Raw genomic sequence first — 16668 nt, forward strand, 5'->3', positions numbered from 1 at the left:
CATTTCTAGAGTCAGAACTGGTTCATATCAGTTGTTCGTGGTTGTTCAAGTCAATATGTATGTTTACAACTATATACTCTATGTATAGTCCACTAATAGAAAAAAGCATCCACAGCTATAAAAGTGCAAAACCTTCTGCACCAGGCGACAAATAGGAGGCTTGTAAGTTGACCAGTGAACTCCCCACACACTACGACAGCTGAGTCTGATTGCACAACATCCATAACACATTTCCATTTCTGTTGCAATTTTCATGTAGGCTCATGCTTTCAAGCTAGCTTCAGAAGCTGAGGAATGAGCTCTTTTTTGGTCCCGAAGCCTGACGTGCCTGGGCCTGTCTTCTCAGCATCCCCCTCAGTCCCACTGGTTACCATAATTGCTGCAAAACCACTAAACTACTGTGAACTGCATAATTAATTTGAGCTTGTACTGCAATAACTTATTAGTGATGTGGTTTTGAACTTTTTCATTACCAAAATACACAAATCAGTGTAACTTATATGTCAAGCGCATGTGTAAAATTCAGAGTGGCTTTATTGGGTGTGCCTGGACCCCCACTCACTGGATATTTTCTCATTTTACACCACTCTCTGTAAATACAAGAGATGGTTGCGTGGAAAAATCACAGTAAATCAGCAGTTTCTAAGATACTCAGACCAGCCTGTCATGCACCAGCAACCATAACACATCCAAAGTCACTGAAATCTTCTCTTTTTTCCTATTTCATCATTTGATGCTTCAGCAGGTCATATTGAGCATGTCTGCTTGGCTAAATCTCTTGAGCTGCGGCCGTATGATTGGCTAATTAGGTATTTGCTTTAACAAGCAGTTGAACAGGTGTACCAGTGACCAGTGATAGAAAGTAACCAGTGAATGTGGATGCCTACTGCCAATTTGTGCAGTCATCGTAAATATTAGAATATGTTCAGGACAAACTTGGAAAGACATTTTTGAGCCATTGAATAACCAAACAAATATTGCAAATTATACTGTGCTCTTACATAATTTATTAAGACTAATTTCAATATGGATGTTTTTTTATGTTACACAAGTGAAAAGATTTTTTTATTACTAGCTGTGAAAAAGCTTAATACTGTGCATGTACGAAATGTACTCCTTTCTTTTTTATGCAGTGGTTCTGACAGATGTTGAAATAATCTTAATTCTCTAAGTGCATGTTCAGCAACTTATATAGTTAACATTTGACCCAAAAAGAGGGAAATGAAACTTCTGGTGTCAAACAATAACAAGTGCAGTAACAACAGGGGTTATTAGCATTCAGCACTCCTGATGATCAATCTGCAAAAAATGGACATAAAAATGTTCCAATTTCTCAGTTCTCATTTCTTCTCTGGCATTCCTGTTCATCACTAACGCTCTGTGTCTGTGCCAGTCCATTAAACGTAAACTGGAATCCCTGATAACAGAAAATCAATTCAGTTCAGTTTTATTTATATAGTGCCAAATCACAACAGCAGTCACTGTTGTCACAACCTCAAGTCACTTTGAATTTGCGGTCAAAATATTGAAAACTACACCGAACGTGTCTTGGTTGCTATGCACTTACAGGTTTGTATATCTGAAAGTATTGTGGCCCATCTGATCTGTGGATCATAAAAGTACAACTTCACACACAGACAGGAGTGACTCAGTCACTAAATTATTTAAACATTATTGAAGTCCTGTCATGCTTTCAAGATATTCCAATTCCCATATATTATTTCCACTTGGGTGTTTTATTGAAAATATGCTTTCGTTTAAATGTCATATGAATCTTCCCTTGCCTCCTGCAAAGAAGGAATGTGAAACTGACGCCCTTCAGCCACTTATTTGGCACACAGTGTTTTACACATTACTGACAGAGCTAGGTATATTATACCCAATATAACATGAGTATCTTCCTCTTTAACCCCCCTCCCCAAAGGAGTTGTTTTACGTCTTCACAAGCCACCCGGTGGCCTCATATAGGCATACGGATGAGTGATGAATGCTCTGAACTTATATTATAGATACCCGGGATGTGCGAATTTAAAAATGGTGAGCTGAGAGACTTTAAAACTGATAAGTATTTGTTTTGTTTTGTTATATAATTATTATTATTAGTAGTAGTAGTAGTATTATGGTTTATGCTATTTGTATATGCACAGCATATTGTGAACCCAGGTTTTATGTTGAAGTGCATTATGGTAAATGGCCTGTATTTGTATAGCGCTTTTACTAGCCACTAAGGACCCCAAAGCGCTTTACACAACCTGTCATCCAGTCATTCACGCACACATTCACACACTGGTGATGGCAGCTACATTATAGCCACAGCCACCCTGGGGCGCACTGACATTATAAATAAAGGTGCTATGGTATTAATGAAGTTCCTTTTCCTTGTACAAAAGAGGGCTTATATAACGACACAAACAAAATTAATTAATTTTCAAATCATTAATGTAAATAATGATATTGGTCCAAAATTCTTCACACCCTTGTGCTTTTAGCTTAAATATTTGTAAACCCGATCCGTCCTACAGGGTGTCGTGGTCTTTTTTGGTTTATGTAAGTATTCGCCCCCAAAAAACCTAGTTAAACAGAATTAAAATTAAAACCAACTTAAAATTATCTACTTAGCCTTGTCAGAGCTGTTAAAAGAAGGCTATTACTTAAAGTCACATATTTCCATATCCTCCCAATGACAGGCTAATTTAATGTACTTTTCTCTTGCCATACTGACTCATGCTGACTCCCATACTTTGCTATTACAGTCTCTAAGTGACCCCTTATGGGGCAAGGAAGAATCACTTTTTTCTCTGTTGTATTGCACAGTGCATCTGGGACTGTGCAGTGACTTGTATGCTGCTCACGTATACACTGATTAGCCACATAACATTAAAACCACAGAATGGACAGCTACAGTGAAAGAAGACGCTGATCATATCATAACACTGCAATGTTCTGCTGAGAAATACTGAGACCTGCAATTCACATGGATGTTATTTTGGCTCCCCCTGCAGGCCTTAAAAACAGCCAACGTGGAAGAGCTAAAAAGTGCAGTTCCACTAATGCCCACTTGAAGCTGACTCAAACAAAAAGAAAAGCCTCATAGACTCCCAGAACCAGAGGATGATTTAACAGATTGTTGTAATGCATGTGCTGCCTTAAAATACAGTGATAGTTGACAAAGCTATAAAATTATTAGTCTGTCAGAGTAATTTATTAATCTGATAGTCCAGCAACACATGCAATAATTAAAATCAGTCAATCACCTTTTATGGTATCACCTTTAATCAATATTAGAGACTCCTGGTGACCTTTTACTGCACTACAGTTGAGAGTGTGTTGACATATGTCATAACTGTGTGGTAGGCTGCCTATACAGTGGCTGACAAGAAAAGAGTGCAAAGGGTGCAGAAGCATCAAAAGCAGAGCAAATACCTCAGGAAACCACTTCTTTTCTTGGTTGGAAGGACATTAATGCAGGTTTCTAACACCGGCAATACTCAGTTTAATTGCCCAGTGCAATAACTTGATATATATGTGACTTTAGTATCTTGTCAATTTATTGCTGTTTATGGCCTCCCCATCTGAGCTGTTTTATTACGTTGTTGCTTCTATATTGTCTGTTTCATTGTGTTTTACATGTCTTAACATGTCTTCAGATGTAGCACTCTGAAATTTCGCCGTACAGTATCTGTGCTATGACAACAAAAATTAATCTTTTTAATTTTTCATAAAAAACAAAAACAAAACTAGTATACATGTCTTGCTTGTCCTGATGCATATTTTATGGTACGTGTGTTAGTGTATAGTAGCTACAACTGTAGGCATAGGGGTCAAAATGAATAAATAAAAATAGTAATACATATGCAAGACTCGAGAAGGCCGAGAAGTGTTGATGTTTCAACCAAGAGACAGACCGCGCTTGACAGTTTCCGGGTCTGAGCGCGAGGAAAGGATGGGCGAGTTGTCGGTGTTGTTGTTGTTTGTGTGTGCGAGGTCAGCTCATTTTAAACGCTCGTAACTTCTGTATTTCTTAAGAAGACCTCCCGAAACTATTTTATCAGAGTATCATGTACTCAGCAATTTAGTATTTGACTCTGTCGGCCGGTCTGTAATCTCGTTTTGCTAACTTATTAGCCAAGTCAAGCTAACTGACAAAACACACCAGTAATGTTCCCGGAAATAAGCGTCGTGACCTTCAATATAAAACGCACAGCGACACGACAGAAGTTAGATCGTTTATTTTGAAAATTCACAGAAAATTTGACTGAACGTTCTCATTTTTGTTGTGTCGTGCTTGACACTAGTGCAACTACTGTAGTTGCACGCGTTTAGCTACGTTGTCTATAACAGTCGTTATATTCTATAAGTAGCTTTGAGAAATCTGACTTCACCCGAAATTTGACGGGTTTTTTTTTTTCATTAGCCGACAGCTGTAACATGTTAGACGCGTGTGCGGCTTTCTAGGAGTCTTCCAGAAAGAGTTGTCGTCGGGCCTGTTCAGGTTATTTCCATCACTGCCATTGGCTAACAAGTTTCTAAAGAGAAATGTCACTGGAGGGCTATGAGAGACATCTGGACTCGATAAGCTCGGATTTGAGCAGCGGGTCTGTGGTCAGTGAGCGATCAGCTTTAGCCCATTTTAATGGCGAAGAGGAGAAGTTGCATTACATTCCTATCCGGATCCTGGGGAGGGGGGCGTTTGGTGAAGCGACTCTGTACAGAAGGACAGAGGTAAGCAGGGTATCAGCATAGCCTGATTTTGTTCTCGTGATTTATTGGCATGGTTTTCTTCATACCTAATGCTATGTGAGGAAATGCCTTGCTAATATATTATGACCTGCAAGTGTCTTCTATTAAAATTGAATGCCTCACTGTTCTCCTCTGTGCACATCCTTGGTATTTCTCACTGTGGCTCTGAGAAATTCTTGGGTGAAAACAAGATGAATGACTCTCTCATGCATTGCCTGTTAGTCCCTTTGTAATATGTATCTGCAAGATTAGCTGCTATTCTAATAACATCTTGAGACCTCTCTAATTGAGGCTCTTATTTATTTGGTTTGTTTCCCTATAGGATAACTCTCTGGTGGTATGGAAGGAGGTCGACCTGAACTCACTTTCAGATAAGGAGCGCAGAGATGTCATGAATGAAATAAGCATCCTCTCCATCCTGGAGCACAAAAACATCATAGCCTACTTCAACCATTTCATGGATAAAAACACTCTGCTCATTGAGTTGGAGTATTGCAATGGTAAGCCAGTGCACTGCTAACCTCTGATGATCTGATTGAGGTTAGTTTGGGTGTTGCTCATCTGTGACCGGGTGATAAATTGTCCTGTCATTGCAGGCGGAAATCTGTATGATAAAATCGTCCAGCAAAAGGGGACACTGTTCAGCGAGAAGGTATGAATGGACTATGACAGGCTGTTTATTTTAAACAAAATTGTTATGTTCTTTGCTGTTCTATGTGAATCTTGAACATGTTTTCTTCAGGTGGTCATATGGTACCTGTACCAGATTACTTCAGCAGTGGCCCACATTCACAAGGCTGGGATCTTACACAGGTAGGATGTTCGTGCTCTGACTGAATGTATCCGGCAGATGATTTTCGCAGATGAAACAATTTTTTTTTTTCTCTCTTTTTGTAAATGGCAGAGATATCAAAACTCTCAACATTTTCCTGACAAAGACTGACCTTATTAAGCTGGGCGACTACGGCCTCGCAAAGAAGCTAGGCTCCGAATTTTCCATGGCGGAGAGTGTAAGTTGTGGCTCCCTCCCCGACATCTCTAAACTGGAGGCTACGATTAAGGAAATCTCAACAGTTGTTAATCATCCGTTCACTCTATTTACACTTGGTGTAGCGGGAGTGTGGTTCTTAGATTTGTGCCTGTTTTACATAGATTACTTAAACATAGATTCCAAAGATAAACTTGTTCTGTAGCTTTGTAGCTGAGGCATAGCTGAGTTTAGATTATCTTAGCAAAAATAGCACACATACTGTAAATGGAAGCGAGTAGGTGTATATGTTTAGCATTCATTAGCCACCTTGCTGCTGTTTACTAATGAGACTCTGCACTAAATGCAAGTGTTTACTGAGAGTTTGCTTTGCAGATACATGCCAGGGTGGTATAGTTTATGAATCAAGTTGAGATAACATGTTTCACTAATGATCTTAATGCACCATTTCCTTCCTTTGTATGTCCAGTGTGTGGGAACTCCATATTACATGTCACCTGAATTGTGCCAGGGAGCAAAGTACAACTTCAAATCCGACATTTGGGCCATGGGTTGTGTACTTTTTGAACTCCTGACACTTACAAGGACATTTGATGCTACGGTAGGTTTTCAGGCTTTCTGGTAGCGAGCGTAAATTCTGGATTTTTGACTCGAGAATGAGTTTATCATAATGTTTTTCTTTCTTTTCAGAACCCTCTGAATCTCTGTGTGAAAATTGTCCAGGGCAACTGGACTATGGAGTTGAACTCGGATATTTATTCATCTGCAATAGTGAAACTTGTGCATGAGTGTCTCGATCAAGTAAGTGAGAAGAACAATCAGAGTGTTGTTTCGAGTTTAAAAACAAACGTCTGACCCCAGAGATAACACTGTGGTTAAGTAAAGAGCTGATTGATATCACTAACCCTTGTGATCTTTCAGGATCCTGCAAAGAGGCCCACCGCTGAGCAGATTCTCGGCCAGCCATTAATTTCCTCCTGCCGACAGTAAGAACGCTTCGAATCCTCATATTGCCTCATTATAATAAAAATCTGCCACTCATTGACAGCTTCACTGTTTAACAGGGAGCTTGAAGAGCGAGTTTGCCTGCTAAATTCAGCCATGAAGAAACCAAAGTGAGTTCATGATTCCTCAGCTGTGTGTTCACCATCATAGAAGCAGGCTCGACATCTTTCCAACATGATTTAAATGATTTGTTGTGCTTGTGCAATAGGCTGAGCACAGTGAGCGAGAGTCCTGTCGCGGTGGTTACTCAACGCTCGAGGGATGTGTATTACTGGGGTGGAGGGAAGTTCACTCCTCAGAAACTAGACACGTTCAAAGCAGGCAGCAGTGCCCAGTATGTGTGTGCAGGAGAGAACCACTTTGCGGTTGTGTCAGTGGAAAAGGAGCTGTATACCTGGGCTGTAAGTATTAATCCATCGTTCTGTGGAAGACATATTTGATCTGGTTTTTGCTGCACTACAGGGAACTTTTTCCACCCTCAGAATGTACAAGGCGGGGCTAAGATGGTGGGCCAGCTAGGGCACGGAGACCAGGCCTCGTATCGGCAACCAAAGAAGGTGGAGAAGCTGATAGGGAAGGCTATCCGACAGGTGGCATGTGGGGCTGACTTCACTGCCTGTGTCACTGGTAAGTGAAGAGGATTCCTGCTAAGGCCTGATTTATAGTGCTGTGGTAAATGTTTGCAGTAGCTGTAGCATAGCCATATAACACTGCACCCTAACTGAAGCTGTATCCTGATATGCAGTTTACCAAAACTACATGTCACAGTGATGTAGGTACCTTAATGTCACTCACTGGTTTGTGAAGTCTGCAAACAAGCTGTCCTGCAGCTGGCAGTGTTGGGGTCATTACACAAGATAAATAATGTGTTACACGTTACTTGTTACTTTTATTTAAAAGTAATGCAGTACATTATTTAATTATGATTAATTTTGAGGACACAGAAACTCCTTCAGCATGCTGTCTGTGAAGATGCTTGCAAAGAGTCAAAGATGTTTCTGTCCTGCATGCAGTTTCCACTTTACCATCACACTCTTATCCCTTTGTGCAATAAAACGAAGAGTAATGTCCATATCTGGCTGTTTGAGAAACTGCACCTCCATGTTGGCCTGGTTTTTCAGCCTGCCACCCGGGTTGCCACTTGAGTAATGCAGACTGCAGTGTCTGTATATCAATTAGCACAAGGACAGTGCCTGGAGTATGTTGTGAAGTCTTTTGTTTTAATGCATTTCAGTAAAAGTTAGTGTTGTTAAACAGTTAAATGCAGACACATCAGCACATAGAGTATAAATGTAGCGTGTGGTGTTACCCACCACAATGTAGGCTCTGCAAAGGTTCAGCACAGCACTACAAATGAAGCTGAAAAAAGAAAACAGGGTCTGTAAAGCCATCGAAAATTCCTCTGCCTCTTTTGCAGATGAAGACCAGATGTACATGTTCGGGTCGGACTATTATGGCTGCATTGGAATCGAGGGCGAGCTGGGCGTGGAGATTCTGGAGCCAGTTCTTCTGGAGTTTTTTGAGGAGCGACCGGTGCGCCAGGTTTCCTGTGGAGACAACCACGTGGTGGTGCTGACTCAGAATGGCGACATCTACTCGTGGGGCGTAGGAGAGTATGGTACATAGGGTTGCTGTTTTTAGCTGATGTTTGTAAGCATCTACCAGATTTCCTTCTTTGACTTTCATAATTGTAGCCAGTAGGTGGAAAAAGTGTCACTTAAATGTACTGCATTTTAAGATTGCATCTCATCTTTAATCTCTTTTTATTTATTTTTTTCACATGGCAGGACGTCTTGGCCTGGAGTGTGAGGATGATTTTAATTCTCCTATGCAAGTAAGACTTACTTCAGTGTCTTGGCAGAGGCCTCTCAGGAGCTGGTTAAATACAAATGAATTTAATGTTACATCTGCTGTTTGTTTGTTTGTTTGTTTTCAGGTGGAGATTCCTAAAGGTGCAACTATCTCATCAGTGTCGTGTAGCAGTGATGGGACTTTCTTTTTGACCGAGATGGGCAAAGTCTTGGCATGTGGAAACAATGACTTCAACAAGCTGGGGCTGACTCAAGGATTCTCTGGAATCAAAAACCACCCCGGAGAGGTAGTTAGCTGTATTTAAAGTACTATAATAATAACAGTCTTGCGCACCGCTTTGTGCAGCTGTGCTTATAAATGCCTTTTTCTTTCTTTTTCTTTCTCTCATGTTTGGCAATCCAGAGTTACCAGGGGATCCCGTACATCACCACACTGACCTTGGTAAAGCAGCTGTCTCACTTCAAGATCCGGACCATAGCTCCAGGGAAGACACACACAGCTGCCATTGATGGTACAACAAAAAATAGTTATTATCATTTCTCTTCTAAAAAATAACTGTGTCAAAGAGGTTTCGTTCATATGATTTTTGTCTTTGCAGAACGTGGTCGTCTGATCACCTTTGGCTGCAACAAGTATGGGCAGTTAGGCGTGAAGGACTTTAAGAAACACCAATGTGTCCAGGTCCTTGTTGGCCCGTTTGGAGGGAAGATAGTGACCAAAGTGTCTTGTGGAGATGGATTCACCATTGCAGCCACAGAGGGTAAGAGCATGTGCACTACTGTGGTTCATGTATTGCTAACTATTATGATATTTATATCAAGTATTTGTTTGTTTGTTTTTTTTCCTCCTCAGAACAGTATGACATAATTTTTTTTCTTGTAGACAATCAGATCTTTGCCTGGGGAAACGCAGGAAATGGGAGACTCGGGATGCCTGCTGATAAAGGATTCGGCTCTGAGGTTTGCCCCGCCATGCCGAGGCCAATATTTGGTTCCCTCCACCACGTCCCAGACCTTTCTTGCCGTGGTTGGCACACCATCATCATAATGGGTCTGTCTAGAAAATCACTGCACAGACACCAACAGAAGTTATTTCATAAAACAGCTAATTAATGCCCGTTTTTTCTAATTTGTAGAAAAAGTACTCAACTCAAAAACCATCCGCTCAAACAGCAGTGGACTGTCGACCGATAGGGGTAAATACGTTTGTTGACATTTGTGTTCTGATTAATTTTGTTTTCTTGAAAGTTAATTCGTGTGTGTGTGTGTGCGTGTGTGTGTGTCAGGGCTGGCCCATGAGGAATCTCCATCCACGTCCATGGATCTGGACATCGAACTTGGTGCCGAGACGGAGTGTCGCGACAGGGGTCTTGGGGGTACAATGGAGGTTAATACAGAGGATTGCTTCCTGGAAACTCCAATGATGTTGATGGCGAATCAGACCGGGGACAGCTCCTGCCCTCTGTGGCTGAGAAAGGTTTGTTACTGTGGAAGCACAAATAAATAAGGAAATCTTGATTTTTATTTATTTATTTTTTTATCTTAATTTTGTGATGTTCTCTTCCAACAGGAGCTCGAAGATGCAGAGGTCATCCCGATACCAGACAACTCGGAGCCTCTCACTCCAGGCCAGCTCTCTTCCTTCTCTAAGAGTGTTACTTTACCGTATGAAGAACTGAAAGAGCTTAAAGCAGCTGCAGCAGCAGTCGGCAGCATGAAGGACCTACCGGTAAAGCAATCAGCTGCTGTTTATATACGATTTCCACTAAGCACTCTTAATAAAGTGGCTATATTCACTTTAAATTCTCTGTGTTGGCTTTACAGACAAAACGAGTGAGCTGTGATAAGGTGAACGGACTGGAGGAGACTGATGGCTTGGCAAAAGGAGAGTCTTATGGGTGTTGCAATTCAAGTAGTGAGCTGACACAGGTAACATACTCAAGAATCCGAAGCGTGAGTAAATGCGGCATTCACCGCAGTGCTTCGATGACAGTAAACCCTTTTGTTGTGGTTTTTTGCAGCTGCGAGAGACAGTCGCCCGTCAAGAGATGAGAATCCAAATGCTTGAGAAACAGGTGATTGTTTTTGGTTTATGTTTCAAATCCAGTGACCTCTGAGCTCACTTTGATTGTTGTGTTTAAATAACACCAAGCACACATCTCTGCTGCCTGTAGATCAGTGAGCAGCGGCTGGAGAATGAGAGGCTCTGGGCGGCCATCAATCGTTCTGCGCTGCAGGGAGCAGTATGCGACAGTAATGGAAACCATCCCTCCGCTCGTACGCCCATGGATGGAGGAAGAAGAAGAGGCGGGCTCACAAATCACGGAGGCCGATCTGCTGGGGCCAGCGTGTGAGGCTTAACGCGCAGATGTCCTGGCCATGGGTGAAATGTCAAACCCTCCTAGCACATACCTAGTTGAGCAACGGGAGGTGGACGGGCAGCAGAGACGTCATCCTCATTTCCACTCAGAGGTTACATGACAGATGTTAGCACAGTGCTAAGTTTCACGATTACATTTTATTGCATAGGTGTAATAATGTAAAGATGCATCGCACACGCTCAGTGCAAGCCAGCCTGATCCTCCAGACAGGAAATGTTGGCTGGATTCAACAAGAAGCATCAGACCTTAACGCCTGGGAGAGACAATCTGGTCATAGTGTTACACTGCCACGTGCAGCAGACGGCAAGTCTGCACATTTGGTGGTGGTTTTGTTCCGTTTTGGTGACGCTTCAGTCCTTTAGTGCCTCAGAAGTTAGTATTTATCAAATACCAGGTAAGGCTAGCTTATGCAAATGTATCCAAAGTGTATGTATATGCAAAGGGTTGTCAGTCTGTATGCTGGCAGCTTCTTCCAAAGTAAAAACATAACATGTACATCATGTTTTGTTCCACTTTTTACATTTTCATTTCTTCTGATATTCCTAAAAGGTGAAAGCGCTAAACAGAACTCAGCCTCTAAACCTCTTTTGGTATTTATCGCACATTTTAGCGATTGCAAACTTATTCGAATTAATTCATGCAAACATATACATACAGCTTAAATTGCATGTTTTATTGTTGTATTAAGAGCACTTGTGTGAAGCAAAAAAACTACTGATTCTTTTTTTCTTTTTCTTTTTTTTAAATACGAGTTAGTTTTCCTGTTTTCTTTGTGACACTGAACACTTGAACAGTTTGCGTAAAAACAATTGTGGTCTTTCAAACATTTATTCTGTAGTTGAACATGAAGCTATAACATTTTTCTTTCTTTGTAACTGTTTTGTCTCTGATGCTTTTTGAAATTTCCTCATTTTTTGTTTGCAATTTTGTCATTTGTGAAAACAAAAAAGTTTATATTTCATTTTTCTTTTTTTGTAGCTCTGTTGAATCCATTTATTCTCATGTTATGAGCTGTGTGTGTGTGTGTGTGTGTGTGTGTGTGTGTGTGTGTGTGTGTGTGTGTGTGTGTGTGTGTGTGTGTGTGTGTGTGTGTGTGTGTGTGTGTGTGTGTGTGTGCGCGCTCACATGCTTCAAATATCAACTGTGTAACTCCAGAGTATTTTTTTTTTTTAATGTTGGGGGAAAAACATCATACATTACAGAGTGCCTTAAGCTATTAAATCTTGAATTTGTGCATATATGACTGCTGTGCCTTAAATTGTTTTGTTTTTTGTTGTTGTTGTGTGTTCAGTTTTTAAAAATACGGTTTACTTTTGTTTTTCTTTAAATAGTTTACTAAATACTGCTGGGATGCAACGGTTGTAAAAAAAAACAAACAAAAAAAAACTGCATCTCGCCCAGTCACTCTGTCTATGCTTTGTGTACAAGCCATAAATAAAACTGTTATCTTTCATTCTGAGTGTACAGTCAGCAGTTACCACACTTTATTGTGTTACTATTTATTGATGTCAACATTTCTGCTTTAAGAACATGAATTATATTAGACAATAATGAGGGAAATATTGAAATGGCAGCAGATGAATAAATTCTCCAAAGTGGCCGATCTAATAAGTGACACCATCATCATAACAAGGTGACTTTTGATGTGCTGACGCTCACAGATCTCAGGCTCGCTGTCAGGGGAGGATTTCTTGATCCGTTTTGGCTGCGATGTGCCAGCTTGGAGACGAGCCTGAGGCAGACTGCTTAGGTTTCCCTGGCAGTTTTGTGATCTGTTCTTTTTATTTAAAACCTGGACAAAAACAAATACAGTTCAAAATAAAATCCAGTACTCATAACAAGTCATGAGTATATCGAGGGGGAGAGCTTAGGTTTAGTAGTTTGGAGACAAAGTTAGAGAAGAAAGACTGAGATGGTTAGGACATGTGCAGAAAGAAAATTGGATATACTGAAAAAAGGATGTTGAATAGAAGGGAAAAGAAGAACACCACAGAGGATGTTCATGTATAGAGTGAAGGAGGACATGCAGAGGGTTGGTGTGATAGAGGATGCTATAGATGCTAGAGATAGGGTGAAATGGAGACAGATAATCTGCTGTGGTGACCCCTAAAGGGAGCAGCTGAAAAAAGAAAACGACTTAAACTTCGTTATACCTTAGTTATACCTGACTACTACCATGTTGAACCCCCCTTTTTTGCCAACAGAACTGCCTTAAGTCTTCATTGCATGGATTTAACAAGGTGCTAGGAGCATATTTGGTCCATGTTAACATGATAGCATCACACAGAACATGGTGCATTATCCTGCTGCAAATAGCCATCAGAAAATGCGGGTACACTGTAGTCATAAAGGGATGGACACAGTTAGCAACAATATTCAGACAGGCTGTGGCATTTTAATGATAGTTGGTACAAAGAGGCCCAAAGTGTGCCAAGATTTTTTTTCCTTTTGTTGATGCAAAATCCTGACCCTACCAAGTGAATGTAACAATATAAATTGACTGATTTTGCATGTTTTCTTTTTTTTAGATAAATTATTGTCAAATTTCGGTGACTGTGCAATTTGTAGCCTCAGTTTCCTGTTCTTAGCAGACACGAGTGGCACAGGATGTGGTTTTCTTTAGCCCATCTGCCTCAAGGCTTATCGTTTTCAGAGGCTCTTCTGCATACCTTGGTGGTAACAAGCAGATTTTTGAGTCACTGTTACCTTCCTGTCAGCTTGAGGCAGTCTGGCTTGTTCCTTGAGCTTTAGCATCAACAACTGCCGCTCAGGTTTTATCACTATTCTCTGTAAACCTTAAAGATTGCATATCCCAGCAGACCAGCAGTTTCTAAAATACTCAGACCACCCACGTTCCCAAATCTGATGCTCAGTTTGAACATCTACAGGTTTTCCTGCCCATGAGCTGCTGCCATCATGACTGGCTGATCATATATTTGCATTAATGAGCAGCTGAGCAGTGTAGCTGACAAAGTGTTCGGTGAGTGATCATGTTAGTGTCTTACCTCTGGACTGTTGTTTCTAGTGTGTTTTCAGGAACTGCTCTATCTGGGATCCTTTGGTCCTGTTAGCGTACGAGTTGAAGACTTGCCGGCATGAAAAATTCACCTTCTCACATATTCGGACGTGCTTCTCTAATCTTTCACTCGCAAACTTTCTGTTGCAGACTTTGCAAGGAAAAAGCTGGAGGCTGACTTCTGTGCTCTCCATGAGCACGAGCTCTCCCTGTTGTGGTCCACTCCATTGTGAAGGTCTAGATGGAAGAGTCGAATCCCAGAGCTGATTTCCTCCTGCCCCTCTGTGGTTTCCTGTATAAGGAGTTTTCTGCAGATTCACCTGAGGCACATCACTGTACTTTATTTTTTCTATTTCTCCACCAGTACCACAATCTGTCCCATCTCCTCGTTTTCCTCTGGTATGCTCTTTCACATTGTGCCATCTTGATTTGTTCAGTTCTCCACTCACTTCTTGTTTGCTGGATATGACCTTATAAGTGCCTTTATTTCCTTTCCTGTTAGGCTGAATAGTTTCTGAATCGTCCTGCTGTTCTTCCTTTGTAGTCCTCATTCTGTCCTCAGTCCTCTGATCTTGTTTGAGCCTAACTTGCTTAAAATCATCATACCTTCTGTCCTCCATCACTTTATCTGTGCCTCGTGCTAGCTCTCTAAACTGGAGCTCAGACATTCTGGTATTAGTTTGAGCTTCTCGCACCTGAGCTCGTCCTCTGTTGTGTCCCTCCTCCCTACTCGTTTTCTCATTACCTCCAGCATAGTCAGCGCTGGCCCTCTGGAGCTTTTGTCTTATTTTTAATTCAACTTTCAAGAGCTTCTCCTGCAGCATGAGCTGTTTTGCATGGATTGCTTTGGTCATCTGCAGCTCTTCACTGGGCAGTCTGTCTGACAGTGAGGCTACGGTGGTCTCTGTGATGTCATGTGAATGATGCTCCTGGGGTAACAAAGGGGCTACTGGTTGAGTAGAAACTGTGATGTTTTCAAAATCATCCAAATCGAGTGAAACCTGAGGCCTGCTAGGTCTTCTATGGCTCACAGGCTTGTTTGGAAATGGATGATTTACTGCATCTGCTTTCCTATTAGGCACGCCACATCTTTCCCCTGCAAAGTTGTGGTGCCCCTGAGGAGTGTCTCTTCTTCTATGTGTGTTCATGACTTCATCTGTTGTTACAGATCATAAGCTGTTGTTCCACAGATTCAAAGATACCTGAATCCACTATATGGGGTCCTTTTATTGTATAATTTCTGTGCAAAAAGCAAGCAGAAAAGGGAAAGGGTAAGGCTTGTACAATATCACTGCCCCAATTCCAAAAAAGTTGATGTATAAAAGCTTATTTAAAAACAGGATGTAGTAATTATCTGAAAATCTCATAAACCCACATTTTAGTCACAACAGATCATAGAAAGCATATGACATGTTTGAACTGAGATAATGTTATCAAATAGCAGTTTTACTGTTTCATAAAAAAATATTTTCGCATTTCTGAAAAAGTTGGGATGAGGCAACAAAAAGTCGGAAAAGTAAGTAAAAAAGAAATTCTTGAAAAACATTTTTTAGTTCATTAGATTTATCTGCAAAAGCTCAGTAACACCACTGGGTATAAAAAGATTTTAGAGAGGCAGGCTTTCTCAGAAGTAGCGGTGGGCAGAGGTTCACCAATCTGGAAAGAAACTGTGTCTGCATTTGAAACCTTTCAATATCATATCATATACAGTACATATTATCATCAAAAGATGCAGAGAATTTGGGGGAAATCTGGGGAAAAAATAGAGGGACCATTACGCTTGTTATCAATTCCAAATTTTAAAAGCTTTCAGCTCTGAGGGCATGGGGGTACATTTATGCCTATGCAATTGGCAGCTTGCACATTTGAAAAGGCTCCATGCTCAACCCTGAAAGGTACATACAGGCTTTATAGCAATGTATGCTTCTCCATGTGGTTCTTTTGGAAGGAAGGCCTTGCATATTTCCAAAAGATGATGCTAAACCACATACTGCATCTAGTACAGCAGTACTGCATCCACGAGCTGCCAAACTGGTCTGCCTGCAGCTTGGACCTTTCACCAAATGAAATCTTAAACGAGTGAAGAATGGGATGACGGCCAGCCTCTCCCAAAATTTCAGCAGCTCTAAAGAAATGTTTCTGCCATCACCTTTATTAAATGTTTCTTTTAGTCTAGGACTAGGTTTAATCCATGCTTGTAAAACAGGCTATAAATGCAGGGGGAAAAAAACTCAAGTACAAAGGTAATTAACGCACTGCTTTAAAAATATCTGTGTTACAGTTCAGTTTATCAACAGATATTTAGGCTTAATTTGGCGCATGGTGAGATGGTCAAATGCTTCAGAAAGAGACAAGCATGTTTATTTATTTATTTTTATTAAAGTGTTTTTAACGGCACAAGATAGGTTTTGTTAACTTTTTAACAACAAAGACCATAAATGTGCGCTCGACTAATAATTCAAAAAATACCGATATGTTCATGTCTTTGTCTGCAATAACATTTATTAGATAAAAAATAGAATCCAGTTTCAGAAAACTCTCATAAATATAATCTGCTATCTACTTACCAGCATACCGATGTATATTTTCCTTAAAAATCCTGTCCTTCCAGCGTTTACATTTGTTGCCTAGATACAAAGCTTCTCGGTTGTTTTCTGATTGGTCCGGTAAACAAACACCACTTCCTGTAATCCTCTGTTCCAGCCCAGTAGGTGGCGATAATGCAAT

The 16668-nt window shown here is 40.8% G+C and overlaps 1 protein-coding gene and 1 pseudogene across 2 annotated transcripts; one reads left to right on the forward strand and one right to left on the reverse strand.

Annotated features, from left to right (window-relative positions):
* The first annotated feature begins 3917 nt into the window (after window positions 1-3917).
* Window positions 3918-12112, forward strand: nek9 (NIMA related kinase 9). Its single transcript, XM_085390509.1, has 23 exons — window positions 3918-4722; window positions 5063-5240; window positions 5337-5392; window positions 5483-5553; window positions 5645-5750; window positions 6198-6329; window positions 6419-6529; window positions 6650-6714; window positions 6793-6843; window positions 6942-7134; window positions 7216-7360; window positions 8151-8351; window positions 8521-8567; window positions 8670-8831; window positions 8948-9056; window positions 9144-9305; window positions 9428-9595; window positions 9681-9740; window positions 9831-10021; window positions 10115-10273; window positions 10369-10473; window positions 10566-10619; window positions 10719-12112. The coding sequence occupies exons 1-23, from the start codon at window positions 4537-4539 to the stop codon at window positions 10896-10898; spliced, it is 2892 nt and encodes a 963-aa protein (XP_085246635.1). The 5' UTR covers window positions 3918-4536; the 3' UTR covers window positions 10899-12112.
* On the reverse strand, window positions 11950-16642 carry LOC146647131 (uncharacterized; annotated as a pseudogene). The gene is made up of 3 exons (XR_014908702.1): window positions 16509-16642; window positions 13931-15181; window positions 11950-12717 (listed from the first exon to the last, which is right to left on the reverse strand). The product of XR_014908702.1 is annotated as an uncharacterized LOC146647131 (transcript).
* Window positions 16643-16668: the final 26 nt, after the last annotated feature.

This window comes from Rhamphochromis longiceps, linkage group LG19, assembly GCF_057381845.1.
Source record: "Rhamphochromis longiceps isolate RC_006_pf linkage group LG19, R_longiceps_female_GT1.1, whole genome shotgun sequence".
Lineage (NCBI taxonomy): Eukaryota > Metazoa > Chordata > Actinopteri > Cichliformes > Cichlidae > Rhamphochromis > Rhamphochromis longiceps.